Below are 24,718 nucleotides of genomic sequence, written 5' to 3' on the forward strand. Positions count from 1 at the left end.
ATTACAGGCAGTATTAAATTTTGTGAATTAATTAGTACTCTGACAAAATGTAAGTGGTGCATCATAATTGCACTTTGACCTGAGGATAGAGCACTGTAACTTCCCCCTTTGTTGCTTTCTAGATGATGATCTATTTTATTAATTTACTTTCTCTTCCTCAAACGAAATGTTGCTTTTATAGCACAGATCATTCATTTATATATTCGTATGTGGCTTCTAAGGATTAACATGTCCTAAATACAACTGATGGGAGAAAACTCGATCTCCTGCCTAAATTATTAATGTTTGAGTGGAAATGTCTGATTTTTCTGAGTTGTTATCTCCATACTTTTTACACAAAGGAAATAATGCAAAAATGTTGGAACTTAAAAAAAAACAAATCCTAGTTGCAAAGAAAGAAAGAGAGTCAGAGGGAGAAGAGAAGCATATGAGAAGAAGAGCAAAAGGAACAGATACCAGAGGGAAGGAGTCACAGAAAAAGGCTGCCCAGGGTGGAAGAGATGGAAAAGTTGAAATGTAGGGAGAGAACATTCCATTTCACAAAGCAGAAAGAATTTCAGTATGAGTCATATGAAAAACTAAGGGGTTTTATTAGGCACTAGTTCTAAGTCTCTTTCTACCAGAAACACCAGAAATCATTGACAGAAACAGAATGGTAAAGCATTTGATTTCCAGTGTGGAAATAATGCCAAAAGTCTCAGAATTCTGCACATGGAGAGAAACATATGGCTTAATGTGTCCTTCCCTCAAAATTGTCAACAGATTAGCCCCATCTCATTTCATGACTCCCCAAATTGGGTAGCTAAATTTTCCTTTATTGATGACTGTAGGATGTAGCTCACAATAGATGAACATTCAGGAAATATTTAAACAATGCAATGGAAGACTCATTAATTATGGTTCTAGATATTCTGACACAGTTTGCTTCTGTTAACTTTCAGGTCCCATTTGGAAGCCAGTTCTGACCAGTGGAAGCGTTTGCATCTTTCTCTTCAGGAACTTCTTGTGTGGCTACAGCTGAAGGATGATGAGCTAAGCCGGCAGGCACCTATTGGTGGCGATTTCCCAGCAGTTCAGAAGCAGAATGATGTACACAGGGTAGGATGTTTTATAGACTAATAACTACTGCATAGTAAGCATTAAATGGCTATTTTAAATTTTATTTCGATAAACAATTAAATGGAGTGAAATATTTTACTCCTTTTATCCAACAGATGATTATAAATAACATTCTTGGACTTTCCAAGTTATCAGCAATCCTCAGTTCATAGACAGCCCTATTTCTTCTATGCCTCTATTCATCCCCTTGTCATTTTGAAGCAAATTTTAGTCATATTCCATTTATTATTGAAAATTTTAGAAAGCCTCTCAAAAAGAGAAGTGTTTGCTCTTTGTAAGTAAATACAGTAGTATTATAATACCGTAAAATAGCAGTAAATGAACCATATCAAATATTTATATTCCTTTCTCTCACATACACCATTTTTAAGTTTTCAGTTGTATTTTAATCAAAATGAGATCCGTGCATTGCATTTAGTTAACTTTTTTATATTATCATTGTATCATTTCTCCCTTGATTTTCTTCCCTCCAAACTTTTTCATATACCCCTCCTTTCCCTTTCAATCTCCTGTCCTATTTTTCATGACTTATTCCTACATGTAATCTGTTCAGTTTTACAATAATATGTTCAGAGATGACTGTAATGTATTGAATAACCAATTGGTGTGTTCTTTTCTGGAGATTATTTCTTCCATTCCTAGCTTTTCGTGGTTTCCTGTAGCTCCTTGTATAATGCCTTGTGGGATTTCTCCTGTCCTTTTCTGCATGTTTACGGTTGTCCTAGTTCAGCTCATGTTTAGGGATTCATATTAATGACACTTAATAAATGTAGCTTCTAACATTACTAGTTGATACAATATCACTGCAAACTCCCAGATTTTCTGGATCTTACAATCTTTCTACCCAATATTCTGCAGTCTTTACTGAGCCTTTGGTGTCAAAATCTTCTGTAGAGAGATCCACACGGAGAGCTCCACAACTCTACACTTGGATCAGTAGTAGTTTTCCTTTATTGTCTCAGACTATTACTAAGTTCTCTAGGTTATGGATGAGAACTACACTTGACTCTGGGTATAAGGATAGATGTTTAGATTGTTGTTAGAAATTTTGCTGGTTTAGTAAAGTGATTAACACAGTTTCTCCTCCATAATCCATGAGTTTACTAGCCTTGGATAGTTGTTTAGGAATCAAGCACCAAGTATGCTTCCCTACTATTTAACTTTTCTTAATTTCAATTGGAGAGCCAAAGCATATATGCTACTATTACACCTTTAAGGATATAGAACCATGTTTTCCATCCTTATGATAAATAGGTGTTATAACTGGATAGGACTATTGTTGTTTTCTTGATTTGGAAGGTTGCTTGTCTAGTCACCAGGGAGGAAACCTTCTAGAGAGTTCCAGGTTGGTGGGTCTCTGTGCCCTCTTTGTGAAGTGCACGGCTTGCTTCTTCAGAAACAGGGACTTATCTTCCATTCCTCCAGATGGGAAACCAAGGGCAATAGCAGTAACATGCAGGTTTTGGGAGTCTCTTGGACAACCCTGACTTGCTGCCTAGTTTTATAATTTGATACAAGTTAGAGTTACTAGAGAATAAGGAGCCTGTCTCAGTTGAGAAAATGCCTCAATAAGATTAAGCTGTAGGCAAGCCTGTAGGGCATTTTCTTAATTAGTGATTGAATTAGGAAGGCTTGACCCATTATGGGTAGTACCATGCCTGGGCTGATGACCCTGGGTTCTGTAAGAAAATAGGCTGGGTAATCAGTAAGCAGCAGTCCTCTGTGACCTCTACATCAGCTCCAGACTCCATGTTCCTGCCCTGTATTAATTTCTGTCCAAACTTCATTCAATGACTTTACTAACGAAACTTTACTAAAGCTCAAAGCATATATTGCACCACATGCAATAATATTGGGAGACTTCAACATCACACTCTCATCAACGAAAAGATCATGGAAGCAGAAACTGAACAGAGACACAGTGAAACTAACAGGGGTTATGAACCAGATGGATTTAACAGACATCTATAGAACATTTTATGCCAAAACAAAAGACTATACCTTCCTCTCAGTACCTTATAGTACATACACTAACAGCTTGACAGCACAGCTGAAAACTCTAGAACAAAAACAAGCAGATACACAAGAGGAGGGCAAGGCATTAAATAATGAAACTAAGATCTGAAATCAACCAAGTAGAAACAAAAAGAACTATACAACAAATAAAAAAAAAAAAAAAAACAGAAGCTGGTTCTCAAAGCTACTATTTTGTCTATTTGGCTACTATTTTGTTCAGAAGTAGAAAAATGGGGAAATTGACCAACAGAATTGCTTTGTTATAACTACTGCTTTCTGTCCCTGACTACTTGATCTGATGGCTTACTATTTACTTGTACTAAAATTCTCAGTACATCCAAATAAAAACTATCTCTCTCCATCCAAAAAAAAAAAAAAAATATGTGTTGAGAAGGTGGTGATGCTAGTGTTAAAGTGAACATGTGCTTGAGTAATTGATCACTCTGATGCGTGATTATAGGCTTTATCCTACTTGCAATGTTTTTGTGTTTGATGTGAGTTCCTCTATTCTCCCAAGTATACCTTCCTTCAGCTGTTACTCACATTCAGTTACTATACATTTGAATAATGGAGCAGCCTTTGGTAAAGGCTGTTCAGATGCTTTGACAGACAATTTTACTTGTGATTTTGCCTAATGAACAGCTGAGCCTCTCTTGGTATCTTTATGGTGGTAGATATCACAAAGCATTGCCCTTTCTCAAGGAATCTGTCACTCCTAGGTATTGAAAACTTAGTTTTATACCCAATTTTACTCTTCAGTGGCTCTTTCAGAGGTATACTACAAAGACTTACTCAGCAGTGACATACTTGCTGCCTGGACCAAAAGAATAAAGGAAGAATCTTTGAAGCAGGGGTTTATGTCAGTACATCAGAACTCAGAAGGAACAAAAGGAAATAGAGTCAGTATAAAACTACATAAAAATGTACTCAACAGTATGTTTTGGTTTTTACTTGTTTTCTTTCCATGTTTCCAGGATCAGATTCTTCTGGTTCTTTATTGGCTTATTGATTCAACTGCTGTTTATATGACTTCTGGGATGGATATCAAGGTGGATCACATAGAATCATAAATTTATTCTCCGTGTATCTTCAGTGTCACTTTTACAAATCATCTCTTTTACTATTTGTGGCAAACTATTAATACCCTTTGACAGTAACATGTCTTGGCTAGGGTTTCTATTGCTGTGATAAAAAGCAACTTGAAGAGGAATAAGTTTTATTTTAGCTTATAGCTTAAACTGAACTAGCCAAGGAAGTTCAGTCAGGAACCTGGAAGTAGGAACTGATGCCTAGGGGGCCACAGAGGAGTGAAACTTGCTGGCTTGGTCCTGGTTTGCAAATCCTACCTTCTTATCCAGTACCACCAACCTAAAGTTGTCACTATCCACAGTGATCTGGGCCTTCCCTTATCAGCTACCAATAAAAAAATGCACTCTATGTATACATAGTGCCTGCAGAGGTTGAGGGGATAACAGATCCTCTGAACAGGAGTTAGGAATGGTTGTGAACTCCGTGGGGGTGCTAAGAACTGAACCCAGGTTTTCTGCAAGAGTAGCATGTCCTCTTAACCACTGAGCTATCTTTCCAGCTCAACAGGACAACAATCAGGCTGGTCTTACAGATCTAAAACTACAGGAACAACATGACACAGGGCAACAACAGGACATCTGACATGAATACCAGTGAGGATCCAGTATTGATAGAGTACCAGAAGCCGGAGGCCTCAGAACATAGGAATGACTCAATGCAATAAGCCGTGTAGAGAAGTTTGAACAAAGGGTATACAAAGGGACACATTGTGACACACTGCTTCAGCATTCACAATGAGCTTTCTCTGTTGGGGGTAGCTTGCAAAGGGGGAAGGAGAGTGTAAGAGGAGAGAGATGAGCGCATGATATAAACCTCACAAAGAACCAGTAAATACTTTTAAATAAAGAAAATGCATTACAAGCTTGCCTACAAGCTTGTCTTTCAACTGAGCTTCCCTCTTCCAAAATGGCTCATGTTTTTGTACTGTTGATATAAAACTAGCCAGTACAGAACCCGTACATAGCCCTTTAAAATACCAAAAGTTGAAACTATGATGAAATATATATTCCTTTTATCATTATTTTGTCTAAAGATGCTTAAAATTGGTGAGTTTACATTTTTATTATCTTTAGAGTGATCTTACAATTTCATATTGTAGTCATTCTCATTTGCTGTGATGAAGAGGTCTACTGACTTCACAGTAGGTAGAATGCCAAGATAGTCTACACAAGTTGTTGGGAACTGCTGTTTCACTTCTCAAGTAGTTTTCTTACCCATAAGAGTAAATCTGTGTTCCCCAAACCAGCTGGACAGTATAACAACTCTAAGTGTATGGCTCTGAAGTCTAATTAATAGAATAATGCTTCATATGTGGTAAAGTGTTTTACATAATTAAAACCCAAATGTGCCTTAGCAAATACACACTGATCAATTTGATACCTTTGGAATATATTATCCTGGCTTTTACAGTTACTAATTACTTGCCTCACTAGACTGACTCGTTTTCAATTAGTGTGTATTATTCTAGCCCAGATATATTTTTTAAAACTGACCTCCTTTGTTTTACTTGAGCAGCCACTAAAGTGATATTTATTACTTGTCTACTTCTGTGATTAACCTAGAGAGAGTCTTAAAGGAAATCATAATGGAAAACATCCAAAGAGAGCTGTAATAAACAAAGAGCTTATTTAAGTCCCATCTTTGTATCCCAGATTCAAATGGAGATTAGATCTTGATTATAAGAACACTGTAGGTAATGGCTTTTTGTATGAACTTTTACTAATGAAACTATTTGTTCTTAGGTTTTCATCTTTCAATTTAAAAATCTGTATAATTCCTTCCCTGGAGACCATTAAGGATAGCTCCAAAGCTTTCTGAGATTTTTCTAGTTACAATTTAGATGGAAGTAATCAATACATAAATTATTAAAACAGTGGACAGAAAGCCATTATTGCCAGGATGCTGTTGACAAATGTAAAGGCTTAAATAAAGTAGTTCACTTGTTCATTTGTCAGGTCATATATTATACATGTTCAATTTATTAAGATGCCACGTTCAGTAAGGCTGAGGATTAGAAATTCAATAAAATATCCCCAAATCACATAGTATATTTTATATTTATTTAGGTTAATTCCATTATTAATGCTGGTGTACTTAGTTCAGCTTCATTTTCATATATCTATTATCTTGGTAAGTTCTCTGTGGTTTCTTTCTACATAAATAGAAAATGTCATTTGGAATGGTAAGATCTGAATTATTCCTGTGTTATTAAATACAGTCCCCCCCCCCGTACTTCTAAAAAGCTACAAAAGATTGAAAGACAATGATTTATCTCAGCATTCAATAATATGGCCTCTTAGAGCTCTAAGTATTTTCACTATCCTGCACATTTTATTTTTGTTCTGGCTGTTCTAAAATGTCTTAGTAGCTATTCTGAAGAAGTTAGATATCTTTTTATCTATTCTTTATTAGTAATAGAGGAAGCTTTGTATAAGTGTGATATTCTATGCAGTCATACATGAAGATGCTGAGTAGAAGAAACTTCACATTTATTTTTAGAATTTTATTTCTAGGCATTTGAGGAAATCTTCTTCAAATTAGCTATATCATCAAAATGTAAGAGTGCAGCCATCTAGGAATGGCTGCTTTTCTTTAATGACTATAAGAAGATGGAATATGAACAATATGCAAATTGATTTCACCACCCAAGTCTTTTTTCTACTTTGTCAAATTATTTTGATATCTCGAAAAATTCTGGTAAGCATAATATTTGTTTAGCATGTTTTGTTTACTGAACACTTTTAAATAGATCATTTCAATTACAAATGAACCTCCAAACGTTTTTTGTGCTAATTTACTACCTCCAAATGTCATAGAAAATAATTATATCATTGTAACTCTCAGTATAAGAAATCAATGAATCTTTGAGTGTCTTCTACATTCCATGGGTCAGAGATACAAAAGTAAATCATGAGTCCCTAGCCACTTAAACATCCAATTTTAGTGAGAGAGAAGTACATGAAACCAATAAATTAATATATAAAATAGTATCATGTATTAATAAATGCTGCAAAGTACAAATCAAGTAGAAGTAGAGGAATATGAGGAGATAATGTTTTATTAAATATCTGAATTAATAAGCAAATACTGGAGGGAGGGGAGAGAATTATGAACAAAGTAAGTATCAGCTTCAGAAGCCCACATGGAAAAACAGATTTGGAGGATTCAGGGTGAGATGGGCAGTCTTTGTTATGGTAAATAGGAGCATGAATCTGTGCTGGTTATAGAATGAAACAATAATAGCTGATCAGGATTTGGAAGAGAATTTTATTCTACATATAGTGAGACATCACCACTGGAGAGATCTCTAGTGGTTTGATAGGACCCTATTTGCTGGTTTTAAGATTGTTTAGCTACTTTTTGCATGCCTAACAGGAGGAAGGAGTAGTAAAGTCATCTAGAGAAGACATGATGATAGTTTGAGCTAGAAGAGAAATAACAAATCTGGTAAAAAGTTATTTGAGTTAAAATATATTGTCTGAGGCCTTTGGTCTAGTGAAGGCTTGATTTTTCAGTGTAGGGGAATGCCAAGGCACTGAGGTGGGAGAGGGTGGTTAGAAGAGGGAACAGGATAGAAATGGGGCGAAAGGGGATACCATTTGAAATGTAAATACAGAGACTATACAATAGAAAATGAAAAAACATATTGTATGTGCTTGACCTGATAAAATATATGTTGAATGGGCTATGTAATGTGAAAGACTCAGGACCCTATGCCTTGAACAAATGACAGACAGATAGTAGCATTTACATGGGTGACAATAAATAGGAAATGAGCTTGTTTGAAGGTGTATGGTTGACGCAAATCAGGAGTTCAATTTCTGGCTTGTGCTACAAGGCAGGAAAAATGGTATAATTCAAAACTTTTCCTATTCTTATACTTGGCAAGCTCACATTTTGATTGAATCATTAAGAACAGATGTAGACTATTTTGTGATCTGTTTTTCTAATAATCCATTTATTTACTATCAATACCAAAATTAAGAGTTTAGCATTAATGACTTAAAATGAAAATTTCTAAATGGCTATAGGAACAGATTAAATTTTCTCCAGTGATTTTTCAAGGTCAAATCAAGATTTAACAACTTTGTTGTTAGCGCAAAATAACATCCCCAGTGGTTTTTGAAAATAGCCCAACCTAAGGACTGGTCAGCCAGCTGTTCAAGATGCCGTGTGGGCACTAATTCATTCCTCAGTAGTATCAAAGACCTGTGAGGAGTCCAACCTTAATTCAATCCCATATTCTTGATTTCAGAAAACAAAACTTTTGTTTTAAAATGTTTCCATAAAAATAAATATGATCAAGGTGTTTCTGAGAAAAAGGAAACATTTCCAATTAAAAAGTCAGAAGTGTTTTTAAAGCAACATTTTTCAATTAATTATAAGACATACATTATGTGTGGGTTAACATGGCTCTTTCCCTCCTTGTTTATTTTCTGCCAATGCTTAGCATAATTTAACTCCGAAATTAATAATCACCAAAGCTTAGCAATGCATGTAACAAATAATGGATAATGTCTGTTTTTAACCATTAACTTGAAGGCCTCAAAAGTCTACAAGTTCTCCAGGAAAACAAACAAACAAACAAAAAATAAAAAACCTCCTTACAATTTCTGGTCAGACTGTGTGCTAGTGGTACCCAAGCCCCGCTACCCTTCCTCCAATAGCCTTGTCTCCTCCAATTAAGACACGTGATTGCTGTTTTGTTTAGTGCCAAGTCCCACCTCTGCTGTCTAGTACAGGATATGATTTTTTTCAAATTTATTGGATATTCTCTATATTTACATTTTAAATGTTATACCCTTTCCCCTACCCCTTGCTCCTCCCCCTCAACTTATTAAAGCAACATTTTAAAAAATTATTTCTCTCTTGAAACCTAACTATATTCAGTTTTGATTCAAATTTATTTAGATAGCTTTTTGAATTGTTCATGTTATTACCTGTCTTAAGCAATAGTTAGGTTTATCAGACCCTTTGATTCTTTAGCTTCAGTTTTAATAGTGAAACAAAGCTAAGATGCAGGTTTTTCTACCTTATTTAAAGATGGCTGCATAGCCATACTCATAGAATCACAATGCTGGACACAGTTAGGAGATGTCAGGAGAACTGTTACTCACAAGGTAAATTTTAAGTTATGAAAGGTGAGTAAATTAACCACTTTAGTGCCTGCCCTTCAATTTTTATTAAAGGGTATAATGAATGTTAAGCATTCTTGTCATCGTTTTCAAGTGATTATGCTAACCATTTTTAGCCCACAAGCCTGTTTTCATGAGCTCTTTAATGTTAGTTGGCTCAGGTGAACATTAAGGGAATGTTCAGTCTTTCTGAGTTTTGTTCCTTTTCTCTGTATTTCTTATTTTATGAACACACATAAAATATATTTAGAGTCTTGGCACCATCAAGTCATGTGTCACATTTCTGCATTCCTTCTATTTTCCAAGATCTTGATTTTGAATTCTTTGAGAATTGATGAACCATAAGTCAACATTTGGTAAAATATTTTGTATGTGTCCAGGACTCAATACATTGGCCTATTCAAAGAATAAGATCATGAAGACAGCAGAATGTGTTCAGCAACTTTTAAACAGAAAATCAATTCAGAAGGCTTGCCAACAAGGTCAAAATAATAATATGGGAACCAGAGCAATTATATAGGATGGCAGCACTATTAAATGCTGATCAAATTAGACAGTTATCTTAATATGTATGCCTATATATGTTCTATAGCCACTTATATTTTTTGTTTTTGTGATAAAGTGTTCTATACTGGCATGGCAATCTATGGAAGAAGTCATTTGTTTTGATCTAACAATTCTAGAAGGTTAGTGCCCATGATGGCTGAGTGGAAGTAGCAGGCACCAGTTGACTGAAGCAACAGCTGAGAGCTCACCTTTTGAACTATAAACAAGAAGCAGAGAGAGACCTAACTCTAAATGGTCCTAGTGTTTTGAAACCTCAAAGGCTGTCACCACCTCTACTCTCATGAAATACCCATCCAGCAAGGCCACACCTTCTAACCCTCCCCAAGTAGCCACCAACGTACTATCAAGTATTCAAACTCCTATAGCTCATGGAAGGCATCTCATTCAAGCTATCACATCATTTGTTGCCTGAATGAAACCACCATCAAATCATGCTAAATGTCTGCCTGATATTCACTTATTTCCCTAATGGTATAAAGTGGATTTAAAAAGTCTCCAAACCATGCTTCCAAAAATAAGACTTAGAATGTTTGAAGATAAATGACTCCTTTTAATAAGCCTCTAAGTTGGCTAGTCATGGAAGCACATACCTCTAAGCACAGCATTCAGGAGCCTCAAGAAGGTGAACTACCACTGTTTATGCCAGAACAGCTATTATTATATAAGGAGAAATCCTTTAAAATGAAAAAGTTAAGAAAGAAAGGAAGAAAGAAAGAAAAGAAAGAAAGAAAGAAGGAAAGAAAGAAAGAAAGAAAGAAAGAAAGAAAGAAAAGGAAGGAAGGACAGGAAGAAAGAGGGAAAGGAAGGAAGAAGGAAGGAAGGAAGGAAAGAAAGAAGGAAGGAAGGAAACTGATTAAAGTAGAGTTTATTAGGGCCACTGAAAACTACAGCCAATACCTCAAAAATTTCAGAGAGTTTTGGATCTTGAGCATATGAAGATCAGAATATGATCTGATTTCTCCAAATTCAAAGCATTTTTCATTATGAATCATAATTATTCATATTATATAAAGCTTTTGTCTACAGGCTTGTTAACTTTCCATCTAAATAAAGTGCGCTCACGCAAAACACACACACACACACACACACACACACACACACACACCAATTGCATTCCCTAATTTTATAACTGGATAGTCTCTTTTTAGTCTAGCAATATTTATTGACGATCTAATACGTGCCAGATTCTAGCTATAGTCATAGTCTGTGTTATGTTACATATAAGAGATCAAGAACAGGAAAAGGTATCTAGCCACTTTGACAACTCACAAGTAAGGTTGAGAAGTCTCTGGTAGATTTAAAGACTTTTACTAGATAGCTGTGACCAGTTGTGCTCCTAGTCAAAGCCAGAGCTCGGGACTCAGGGGCAGCTGCTACTTCAAAATATAGTGCATTGTACAATGGTTCTTACAAGTTCTGCTGCTGAATGAGGAGATGATGTCAATCATCAGATTACATTCTGGATAACACTAATAAGACACTGATAGTTCAACAGAAATGTGGATAAAATTTAGCTCCAGAAACTTGTAAAACAACGGAAACACATGCATAAATTAGTAAAAATGTTTTACTAATCCATTAAAATTTTCATATGATACATTTTAATTAAATTTGCCCTCCATTTAATTCCTTCAATGACCTGTCTTCCTTTTTTATTCCTTTCTAAAAATATGATCTATTTTTTTAACACTCCAGATTTTATTCCCCTCCCAATCCATCCTCCAGTTCCACATCCTGTACAGGTCTCCACAAGGATGTCAACACACCCCTCTCCCACCCCTCCAGATCTCTAAACTCCCTGGGGCCTTCAGTCTCTTGAGGGTTCGGTGCATCTTCTCTGACTGAACCTTGAACCGGCAGTCCTCTGCTGTACATGTGTTGGGGATCTCATATCAGCTGGTGTGTGCTGCCTGGTTGGTGGACCTGTGTCTGAGATCTCATGGGTTCAGTTAAATGGAGACCCTCTTACACGGTCGCCCTCCTCTCAGCTCCTTTCAGCTTTCCCCTAATTTAACCACAGAGCTCACCAACTTCTGTCCATTGGTTAAGAGCAAATATCTGCATCTGACTATTTCGGCTGATTGTTAGGTCTTTTAGAGAACAGCCATAACAGGTTCCTTTTTTTGTGAGCACGCCATAGTAATAGTGTCAGGCGTTGGGGCCTCCCCTTAAGCTAGATCCCACACTGGACCTTCTTTTCCTCAGGATCTTACCCATTTCCATCCCTGCAGTTCTTTCAGACAGGAACAATTGTGGGCAACCCCATCCCTCACTTGATGCCCTGTCTTCTGCTAGAGGTGGGTTCTGCAAGTTTCCTCTCCCCATAATAGGACATTTTATCTAAGGTCCCTCCTGAGTATCTCTCACCTCCTAGGTCTTCAGTACATTCTGTAGAGTTCCTCCTATCTTTTACCTCCCGAGGTTATATGTTTCTACTTTTTTTTCTGTTGGCCCTCAGGGCTTCAGTCCTTTTCTCTGACCCAGTACCAGATCATGTTCACCTCTTCCCCCCACCCCCTTCCCCTTTCTCTCCCAGGTGCCTTCTCCTCCCATTGTGATTGTTTTCTTCTCCCTCCCAAGTGGGACTGAGGCATCATCACTTGGGGCCTTCATCTTGTTAGCCTTTTTGAGTTCTGTATACTGTATCTTGAGTATTCTGTACATTTGTTGAATAAATGTGCATTTACATTTTTAGATAAATCCACTTGTGAGTGAGTACATGTCATGCCTGTCCTTTTGCATCTTAGTTACTTCACTCAGGATGATATTTTCTATTTCCATCCATTTGCCTGCAAAACTCAGAATGCCTTCATTCTTAATAGCTGAGTAGTACCCCATTGTGTAAATGAACCACAATTTTTGTATCCATTCCTTTGTCATGGGATATCTGGGTTATTTTCAGCTTCTGGGTCACAAATAAGGCCAGTATAAACAGTGAAACATGTACCCTGGTGGCGTGGTGGGGAATCTTTTGTGTATGTTCCCAAGGGTGATATTGCTGTGTCTACAGGTAGATCTATATCCAATTTTCTGAGGAATCTCCAGGTTGGTTTCCATAGTGGTTGTACCAGTTGGCACTACCACCAGCAATGGAGGAGTGTTTCTCTTCCTCCACATTCTCTCACCAACATGTGTTGTTACCTGAGGTCTTGATCTTAGCTATTCTGATTTGTGTAAGGTGGAATCTCTGATTAATTTTGATTTGCAGTTCTCTGATCACTAAGGACTCTGAACATTTCTTTAGGTACTTCTCAGTCATTTGAGATTCCGCTCTTGTGAATTCTCGGTTTAGTTATACACCATTTTTTTGATTGGGTTATTTGGGTTCTTGGTGGTTAGCTTCCTGAGTCATTTTCTGTGTTTTGGATATTAGCCATCTATTGGATGTGGGGTTAGTGAAGATTTTTTCCCAATCTTTAGGTTGCCGATTTGTCTTATTGAAAGCGAGAGGGGGGAGAGGAGAGGAGAGGAGAGGAGAGGAGAGGAGAGGAGGAGAGGAGAGGAGAAGAGGAGTAAAGAAGCAGAGGAGCAGAGACCGGCCATAAGCACATGGAGAGAGGGAGGGGGGTTGTGGGGGAATGGGAAGGGGAGGAGCAGGAGAGGAGTGCAAGAGATCAAGATGCCAAGAGAACAAGAGAGCCCATTTATTAATTCTTGATTTTAGAGCATGTGCCATTGGAATTCTCTGTTTAGAAAATTTCCCCTGTGCCAACGAGTTCAAGGCTCTTTCTCACATTCAATTTTATGAGATCCAGTGTATCTGGTCTTATGTTGAGGTCCTTGATTCACATGAAATCGGGGTTGGTACAAGGTGACAATATGGGTCTATTTTCATTTTTCTACATATCAGTAAAACCAGCATCATGCATTGAAGATGGTTTCTTTCTGCCGTTGCATATTTTGGCTTCTTTGTCAAAGATCAAGTGTCCATAAGTGTTTATTATTATTTCTGGGTTTTTGATTCTATTCCATTCATCAATCTGTCTTTCTCTGTACCAGTACAATGCAGTTTTTATCACTATTGCTCTGTAGTAGAATTTGAGGTTAGGGATGGTGATTTCCGATGAAGTTTTTTTTTTTTTTTTTTTTTTTTTTTTAGAATTGTTTTTGCTATTCTGGGATTTTTACCTTTCCAGATGAATTTAAGGATTTCTCTTTTCATGTCTTTGTACAATAGTGTTGGGATTTTGATAAGGATTGCATTGAATCTGTCGATTGCCTTTGGTAGGATGGCCATTTTCCTATGTTAATTCTCCCAATCCATGAGCATGGGAGATCTCTCCATTTTATGAGTCTTCCTTTTAATGATATATCAAATCCAATTATTGATCTTTATATATTTCTCACTGTAGGACTATCTAATGGACCACCATCAACCTAGAACTATATATACCCTTAAGAAAAATTTACTCTCCCTCCTCCAAAAGCCATCAACTGCCCATAGCTCCTAATGATGGGGCCTTATATATTCCTTCCCCTTCCATGCTAAAATTTTGACCGTATTTATACTGTGCAAGCAACCAGAGACGCTGTGAGTTCTTGAGTATATCAATCTGGTCATGTATAGAAGAAACTGTTTAAATCCAGATCTTCATGACCTCTGTTTCTTAGAATCTTTCTACCCCATCTTCTGCAATGGTCTTGTGCCTTTGTGTGAGAGTAATGTAGACATCCCATTTTCAGCTGAGAATTGATATTTGTTCTCTAAAACTTGACTAGTAAGAGATTTCTGCTCTAATCACTATCCACTGTACAAATAAAATATGACAAAATATAAAAAACTGTGGTAAGCTGTAATTATAGATATTCAAACTTAGAGGACAGTTTGTTACTATGTCCATTTAGCAGAATATTTCTAGATTTTTTAGGTCCTTTAAGGTCCCCATCCATGTATTCTTGGTCAGATTTACAGTTCTAATCATGTGTATCCTCCTGTGAGGCTGGCCCTAAATTGCAACAGAAAATCCTTAGTTGTTTACCTGTATAACATTTGTACCACTATTGTATCCACACTGTACAATAGTGTATCATGTCATACTACCCATTATTGCAGTTGAGTAGCCACATTTCAGATAAGAGTGGAGATGACGATTCCCCCAGAAGCCAACTTAGCACCTTGCAATTCTATGAAATCTAACCAACAGAGAGAAAGCCTTCTTGTCAGTAGCAACTTGGCTTATCCTTGTCTGTTAACCAATGTGAATGGTATCATCTGCAATATCATCTTACCTTCAAATTCTTATGAGTACAAAGACTGCTTTATTCTAGCTTCCAATATTTGTGTTCAAAATATCTAACATAGCCTTAGATAACCATCTGCTTATCTGTACCTCAATTTACATTGGTCAAATATTTATTATATAAAATATATCATAATTATACCAACTTCACTATACTGCTGATTACTCCAAGACAAAATTAATCCTGTCATTTTCTTCTTGGAACAAGTGCAAAATAAACATTTTTTTTTCAATGACTGAATAAACCAGTAGACATCCATTACTTGTAATGCATGGGCACTGTCAATCAAATAATTTAACTTTCGAAAGAAAAGGTTGTGCTTTAGAATTTAACACTGCCATCAGATTGTAGAAGCACACTTTATATCTATTTAGTTTCTAAAACTAGAAAACTGAAAAGAAAAAAGTTGCTTTATTATGCTTAATATTTTCTTATTTGACCAACTGAAATAATATCGTGTTTTAATGGAGATGCTCAAAAATGTTAGTGATTGCTTCTGATTCTTCCATATCACTTTTGAGGACATTGGGTGTGTCTTATAAAATAAAAGAGAAGATATGGGAAGGAAAGGTATTTAAAGGAAATAATCTCACCTTATTAAAGAGATTTGAGAAATATTTTTCCCAAGACATGACGCTGACAAATAAACATCACAGTGAGGTAGTCCTGTGTATGTCTAATATCTTTCACATCAACACATTAAGGAAGCAAATCCCTGAATCTCAAAGTGTCAATTATAATTTGTAAGAGGAAAATCAATGTTATATGTGAGAATATATTTTACCAAAGCCCACTGACTGAGATAAAAGATACATGCTGTCAGAGAATCAAGGACCTTTGTAAAAGTAACTTTGAAACTTCTGATGAAGGGAAAGATGTAAATGTGCCTTTTATTCATTCTATGTAATTTTTGTCATATAGGCTGACTACTAAATAGGCTCAACCTTTCTAGTTCTTTCTGAACTCCTGCTGGCTGGCTCAATGTAGCTGTTTTGGGTCAAGCTTCTCTGCAAGATGATTGGTTTCAATATGGCTTCTCTCAGCTTGTCGCTGAATTGCTCTGTTTTGCTTCAAGTTAATTCTGAGTTCTTATTCTACGACTTCAACTGCCTCTGCTGACCCTCACTAAACTGCATGACCTCTTGAACAAATAAAACTCTACTGCACTGTAATCACTGTACTGAGTCCCAACTGACTCACCCTTCTCCCTGTGCTACTCTTTTCTAAAATTCTTATTGGATATTCCCTGTATTTACACTTCAGATGTTATCCCCTTCCCCCAATCTTACCCCCCATTGCCTCCATGAAGGTGCTCCCTATCCCAACCACCCTCTCCCACCTCAGCACCTTGGCATTCCCCTACACTGGGAAAATGACCCATTGCTGGACCAAAGGCCTCTGCTCCCTTTGATACCAGACAATGCCATCCTCTGCTACATATACAACTGGAGTCATGGGTCTCTCCATGTGAACTCATTGGTTGGTGTTTTAGTCCTTGAGAGATGTGGTGGGTTTGGTTAGTTGATAATTTTGTTTTTCCCATGGGGTTTCAGAACCTATCAGCTCCTTCAGTCCTTTCTCTACCTCCTTCTTTGGGGTCCCAGTGTTCAGTCTGATTGTTAGCTGCAAAAATTTTCCTCTGGATCAGTATGACTCTGGCAGAGCCTCTGAGGAGGCATCCATATCATGTTCCCACCAGTAAACACTACTTGGCATCAGCAATAATACATGGGTTTAGTGGCTGCATATGGGATGGATCCCCTAATGAGGCTGTTTTTGGATGATCTTTTCTCCAATCCCTGCTCCTCTATTTGTCTTTTTATTTCTTCTCATGAGTGTTTTGCTCTCCCATCTAAGAAGAACATAGGCATCCACCTTCTGACCTTCCTTCTCTTGAGCTTTATAAGTTCTGTGAATTGGGTTATTTTGGGGGGGGGGGTGGTATTCAAAGCTTTTGAGGCTAGTATCTGCTTATCAGTGAGTGCATACCATGAGTGTTCCTTGTGACTGTGTTACCTCACTTTGGATGATAGCTTCGAGTTCCATCTATTCCCCTAGGAATTTCATGAAGTCATTGTTTTTAATAGCTGAGTAGTACTCCATTGTGTAAACAAATGTACCACGATTACTGTATCCACTCCTCTGTTGAAGGACATCTAGGTTCTTTCCAGCTTCTGGTTATTATAAATAAGGCTGTTATGAACATGGTGGAACATGTGTCCTTGTTATAGGTTGGAGTGTCTTTTGGGTATATGCCCAGAAGTGGAATAACTGGGTCCTCAGGTAGTACTATGTCCAATTTTTCTGAGGAAACTCCAGACCTATTTCCAGAGTGGTTGTACCAGATTACAACCCCACCAAGAGTGGAGGAGTGTTCCTCTTTCTCCACATCCATGCCAGCATCTGCTGTCATCTGAGATTTTTAATCTTAGCCATTATGACTGGTATGAGGTGGAATCTCAGGGTTACTATTCTTCAGTACCCTCTCTTTCCTCTCCTAGTCTCATGAGAGATGAGCATTTCCTATCTCTGACACATCCTGTTAAATCTTTCTCTCATTCATCAATGTTCTGGCACCCTACTAGGCATCAGTTTCAAAGATGGCTGCTTCCTTCTACAAACTAATTTTACCTTCATTGTTAGGAACTAAATGTGTGTACTAAATGGATGGCTGCACTCCAGGAAGTTCATACTGTATTCCACCTAGATCATATTGTTCAATGTACCTCCTTGCCACAGCAGCCATGTTGTTTGATTAAAATTTTTTCTATAGATCATGACATTAAATATGATTAATTTTGTTGTATTATTTTTAAAAATTAATTTAAGATAAGATATTAGATGATGAAAGTTTTCTTTTTATTCTATTTTAAATAAAATAAAATAATGGAGTTTATTATGTTTTAGTTTTTGCACACACATGCACATAAATACATACACACATATATCATTATAGTTTGTTCCTTCTTTTTTCTCTGAACTGTACTCTTCTACACTTTTTCCCCATCTTGTTATTCCCCTTCATCCTCCCTTTATCCTCCAAACTTTTTTTTTATTTCTCATATATATATTCCCCCCTCTGACTCTCTCTTCTTTTTTTAAAAAACCACTTCCTGCTTTCTCAAGTCCTATTATTTCGTCCGTGTTGAACATACACATGTATATATGCAGAGAGTATGTATACACAGACAAATAGATACATATGTGGTGGTTAAAATAAAGATGGCCCTCATATGCTTATACATTTAAATTAGACCCTAGCTAATGAAATTGTTTGGGAAGACTTGGGAGGGGTGTCCTTGTTGGAGGAAGTGTGTCACTGGGTACAAGCTTTTCAGTTTCAAAAGACTCCTGCAATGGTCATGGCGGAGTGAAGGAACAGCTGACAGCTTATATTTTGATCACAACTGTTTGAAGCTGTGGGCTAAAGTAAATGCTTTCTCTTATAAGATGCCTTGTTCGTCTTGGTTTATCAATGAAGAATAACTAAGAAAATAGTCATTTGTGTGTAGTTTTAAGTCTAGAGTCCATGCATGAAAGAAAGCATACAAAATTTATTTTTGAGTGTGGTTGTGTAGTGGGAGTTCTTGGCTGTTGTGCTCTGATATTCCTGGGTAAACTGTGCTACCAGACACCCATTCAGGTTCCCGTGGATCTAAGTCTGAAAGATAAACACACAGTAGCTAATTTTTAACCTGCTGCACTGGGTCCGTATCTAGGCACTTCTAAGCCTCCCACAGCTAGTGTGTCCCTCTTTCCCTTTACACCTAACTTAATATTTTTAAATCTGCCCTCAGTTTAGTTGCCCAGTTCCCTTTACTCCTTGCTTAACATCTCTAAGTCTTTCCTCAGCTTAATTGCCCAGTTACCTTCTCTGGAGCCTATTAATGTTGCTGCCCAAGATGCTTATGTCTGCCCTTCCATGGGCAGCATTCCCTTTCTGCCTACACTTTGGAAGTTCTTCCCTGCAGCTCTAAGTCTATTCTATTTCTCTCTCCCAAGTCTCTCTATTTTTCTCCTTCTGCCTTCTCTCCCATAGCCTGTGGGAACCTGGAAATCCCACCTCCTTTTCTCCACATAGCCATTGGCTGCTGACATCATTATTGATCAATCAAGAACCAATTAAGGACAGTGACCTTAGTGTATGGACATGCAGACTACTGATCAAACCATCAGAACTACGATCCTACCTGGTTCAGTTTATTTAGCACTATAATCTCCAGTTTTACCTATTTCTTTGCAAATATCACAAAGTCATTTTTCGTCCTAGCCAAATAAAACGCCATCATGTACATTATCACATATTTCTTTATCACTTCATCTGCTGATGGACAGCATATTGTTTATTGTGAGCAATAAACATTTATAATTCTAGTATCTCTGTGGGATATCTCTGCCACCTGGCACCTATATACTAATTTGCATAGAAGCTTTATCAGTTTACGTTCTCATTTGACTCCCATTGGTTGGTGACCATGTTTCTTTTCCCATGAACTGTTTTTTATACCACTGTCAAATATTAGCCAGTGTAACGTTATGTGATTTCTGCACCTTTCATTCTCTTATATTTGCCTATGTGTCTGTTTTGTTCCAAAACCATACTGTTTTGGTCACTGTGTCTCTTTTGTATTATTTAAGATCAATTATCATGAAGCTTCCAATATCGCTCATACTGCTGAAGATTACACTGGCTGCTTAGGGTTGTTCACGCTTCAGTATAAACATTAAGATTTTTCTCTGTGAAAAATAAATATTTTTTTTCAATTTCATTCCCACTGTAAACAATTTTCAGGAATACAGTTATTTTCAAAATATTATTTCTTCAAATACATTTATGAGCATAAGAAGTATTTTGAGATAATGGAGGATGAGTACTTGCTAACTATATCAGGCTGTCCTTGGATTTGGAGAAATCTCCCTGACTATACTTAATGCAGAGATTACGGACATAAGTTATCACGCTTTGCACTGGAATCGTATTTCATGTTTTTAGTTATTGCAAATATATTGAGAATGGAACTTTTATACTGATTTCTTTTGTAGCAAGTTCATTATTATACGGAAATGCTACTGATTCGTATATGTTTAATTTCTTTTGTGATATTTAATAGAAGTATTTATTATGTCTAAATGCATTTAGGCTGAGTCTTTGGCATATTTTAAGTATAGCATCTTGACATTTACAAATAAGGTTATTTTGATTTCTTCCTTTCCAATTTGTATTTTTTTTGTTTCTTTATTTGCTTTATTTAATTTATTACTATAATCAAGACTCCAAATACCATATTAAATAATACTATATTAAATCAGAAGTGAGACTGTGGGTACCTTTATCTTATTACTTGTTTCAGAGGAAATGCCATTTTCACATTTAATATAGTAGATATTTATTATATATAGTCTTTTTGATTAGGATTGGTTCTTCTATTTCTAGTTTCTTTATAGCTTTTTATATGAAAAAATATTAGATTTTGTGAAATGTATTTTCTATTTGTCCAGACATTATCTTCTGTCCTTCAGTGTATTTATGTACGATATTACATTTAATAATTGCTGTTCTGTACCATCTTTGTATCCTTTAATGAAACTCGAACACAGTACGCTTCTTGCTTGTACTTTTATATGGTTTATGAATATTTTAATGGTACATAGTTCAAAGTAATTAATAGGTCTCACTAGGAAAATTTTACACATAAATACAACTTTTTTATTTATTTTAATGTAGACACACGTTTCTCTTTTTTTGAGGTTTTCTCATTGTTTAATGTCTCCAATAATTTTCAGGGTGAGTTTGCCACAGCATTGTGCCATTTCTTTTTTTTTAATTGGAAAACTATTTTTAAAAAGAAAGATAAATGTACAGATTTAAAAAGCATTTTTGCATAAAAGTATATGAATACATTTTAGTCAGTGCTTGATTTTTTAAAGGGTTGATAGTATGCATTAAGATCTTACCACTTACAATGAGCATAAATTATATGTAAAACAGGATGTAACCTGGAAATAGTCAAAGTTTTCTTGATGTGTAAAGATTAAGTATAATGGTTTTTCATTTTTCTTTTTTTTTTTTTGGCCTTTGTTTTCTTGAACTTCATATAGTCTGTGTGTTGTTTCTGGGGTGTTCAGAACTTTCTGCGGTTAGTATGCAATTATCAGTGACTGTATATTATGTCTGTTCTTTTGTGACTGGGTTATCTCCCTCAGGATGGTATTCTCTAGATGCAGCCCTTTTCTTAAGAATTTGGTTAAGTCATTGTTTCTGGTAGCTGAGTAGTACTCAATTGTGTAAAAATACCACAATTTTTGTATTCATTCATCTACTGAAGGACATCTGTGTTCTTTCCAGCTTCTGGCTATTATAAATAAGGCTAATATGATCATTGTGGTGCATGTGTCTTTGTTTTATATTGAAGTGTGTCTGGGGTATATGTCCAGAAGTGGAATAACTGGGCCTTCAGGTAGTATTATATCCAGTTTTCTGAGGAACCACCAGACTGATTTCCAGAGTGGTTGTATCAGTTTACAACCCCACCAACAGTGGAGAAGTGTTCCTCTTTCTCCGCATCCTCAACAGCATCTGCTGTCATCTGAATTTTTGATCTTAGCCATTCTGACTGGTGTGAGCTAGAATCTCAGGGTTGTTTTGATTTGCATTTCCCTGATGGCTAAGGATGTCCAGCATTTTCTTAGATGGTTCTCCACCATTCAATATTCCTCAATTGAGAATTTTGTTTAGCTCTGTACTCTATTTTTAAATACCCTTGTTTGATTCTCTGGTGTCTAGCTTTTTGAGTTCCTTGTACACCTTGGATATTAGGCCTCTATCTGATGTGGTGTTGGTAAAGATCTTTTCCCAATCTGTTGGTTGCCCGTTTGTTTTCTTGACAATGTCCTTGGCCTTACAGAAACTTTGCAATCTCATTAAGTCCCATTTGTTGATATTTGACCTTAGAGCTCGAGCCGTTGGTGTTCTGTTCAGAAAATTTTCTCCTGTGCCTATGAGTTCTAAGGTTTTGCCCACTTTCTCTTCTAATAATTTCAGTGTACCTGGTTTAATGTGGAGATCTTTGATCCACTTACACTTGAGCTTTGTACAAGGAGATAAGAAAGGGTCTATTTTCATTCTTCTGCATGCTGAGTGCCAGTTGGACCAACACAAGCTGTTGAAGAGGCTGTCCTTTTTCCATTGAATGTTTACAGCTCCTTTGTTAAAAATCAAGTGACCATATATGTGAGGGCTCATTTCTGGATCTTCTATTCTATTCCATTGATCCACGTGCCTATCTCTGTACCAGTACCATGCAGTTTTTACCACAATTGTTTTGCAATATAGCTCAATGTCAGGATTGGTGATTCCCACAGAAGTTTTCATGTTGTTGAGGATGTGTTCCGTTATTCTAGGTGTTTTGTTATTCCAGATGAAATTGCACATTGCTCTTTCCAACTCTATGAAGAACTGGGTTGGAATTTTGATGGGGATTGCATTGAATCTTTAGATTGTTTTTGGTAAGATGGTCACTTTTACAAGGTTGATCCTTCCAATCCATGAGCATTGGAGATCTTTCCATTTTCTGAGATCTTCCTCGATTTCATTCTGTAGAGATTTGAAGTTCTTGTCATACAGGTCCTTCACTTGCTTAGTTAGAGTCACACCAAGGTATTTCATATTTTTTGTGACTATTCATATATTTTGTGAAGGGTATCTTTCCCCTAATTTCTTGCTCCACATGTTTGTCCTTTGAGTAGAGGAAGGCTACTGATTCCTTTGAGTTAATTTTATATCCAGCCACATTGCTGAACTTGTTTATCAGCTGTAGAAGTTCTCTGGTGGAATTTTTGGGGTCACTTACATACACTATCATTTCATCTCCAAACAGTGATGTTTTTACTTCTTCCTTTCCAATTTGTATCCCTTTGATTTCCTTTTGCTGTCTAATTGCTCCAGCCAGGACTTTAGTTTCCATGTTTCCATTGTTTAGTTTCCATGTTTATATGGGCTTTTTGTTGTCTTTGTTGTTATTAAAGACCAGCCTTATACTGTGGTGATCTAAAAGGATGCATGGGAGTATTTTGATCTTCTTGTATCAATTGAGGCTCATTCTGTGTTCAATTATGTGGTTAATTTTCGAGAAGGTGCTGTGACATGCTGAGAAGAAAGTGTATTCTTTTGTTTTAGGATGATATGTTCTGTAGATATCTATTAATTCCAGTTGGTTAATAGTCTCTGCTAGTTTTGCAGTGTCCTTGTTCATTTCTGTTTCCATGATCTGTCGATTGGTGAGAGTGGGGTAGGAAAGTCTCCCACTATTATTGTGTGGGGTAAAATGTATTTTTTGAGCTTTGCTAGGGTTTCTTATATGAATATGGGTGCTTTTGTATTTGGAGCATATATGTTAAGGGTTAAGAGTTCCTCTTGACAGATTTCCCCTGTAATGAGTAAATATTGTCCTTCATATCTTTTTTGATAACTTTTGGTTGAAAATCTACTTTATTTGATATTAGAATGGCCACTCCAGCTTGCTTCTTGGGACCATTTGCTTAGAAGTTTTTTTCCCAACCTTTTATTCTGAGATAGTGTCTGTCTTTGTCTCTGAGATGAGTTTCCTGTATGCAGAAAAATGCTGGATTTTTTTTATGTATCCAGTCTGATAGCCTATTTTTTTAATTAGGGAATTGAGACTCTTTATGTTAACAGATATTAAGGAATAGTGGTTGCTGTTTCTTGCTATTTTTGCTTTTAGAAGGAAAAGTGTGCCTGTGTGTCTTTCTTCTTTTGGTTTTCTTGCTTAGGTATTTTCTTGTTTTTACTAGGATGTCGTTTCCCTCCTTGTATTGGGTTTTCTACCTATAATTCATTGTAGTGCTGGCTTTGTGGTCAGATATTGTGTAATTTAGTTTTGCCCTTATTTATCTTGGTCTCTCCATCAATGTTGATTGAAAGTTTTGCTGGGTATAGCAGCCTGGGCTGACACTTGTGTTCTCTTAGGGTCTGCATGATGTCTGTCCAGGATCTTCTAGCTTTCATTGTCTCTGTTGAGAAGTTGGGTGTGATTCTGATTGGTCTGCCTTTATATGTTACATGTCCTTTTTCCCTTACTGCTTTTAGTATTCTTTCTTTGCTTTAGGCACTTGGCGTTTTGACTATTTTGTTTTGGGAGAAATTTCTTTTCTGCTCCACTATATTTGAGTTCTGAAGGCTTCTTTTATGCTCAAGGTCATTTTTAAGGGTAGTGAAGTTTTCTTCTATGATTTTGTTGAATATATTTACTGTGCCTCTTAGTTGATATTCTTCACCCTCTTCTATTCCTATTATCCTTAGGTTTGGACTTCTCATTGTGTCTTGGATCTCTTGGATATTTTGGGCTTTTGCATCTTCTTTGACTGTTTTGGCTATGTTTTCCATGTTGTCTTCAGCCCCTGAGATTCTCTCTTCCATCTCTTGTAGTCTGTTGGAAATGATTGCATCTGTGACTACTGATTTCTTTTTTAGGTCTTCTACCTCCAGGGTTGTCTCTTTTAGTGTTTTCTTTATTGTTTCCATTTTCATTTTA

At 36.6% G+C, this 24,718-nt stretch overlaps 1 protein-coding gene across 5 annotated transcripts in view; it reads left to right on the top strand.

The window, feature by feature from the left end:
• DMD (dystrophin) overlaps positions 1–24,718 on the top strand; it is a 1,259,848-nt gene that overhangs the window by 818,112 nt on the left and 417,018 nt on the right. For all 5 annotated transcript variants that reach the window (XM_080910294.1, XM_080910293.1, XM_080910296.1 and 2 more), the window contains one exon: positions 942–1,098. In XM_080910294.1, coding sequence (XP_080766420.1) covers positions 942–1,098 — 157 coding nt within the window. The remainder of the gene's footprint in view (positions 1–941; positions 1,099–24,718) is intronic.

Source organism: Micromys minutus (assembly GCF_963924665.1).
Source record: "Micromys minutus genome assembly, chromosome: X".
NCBI classification, from domain to species: Eukaryota; Metazoa; Chordata; class Mammalia; order Rodentia; family Muridae; genus Micromys; species Micromys minutus.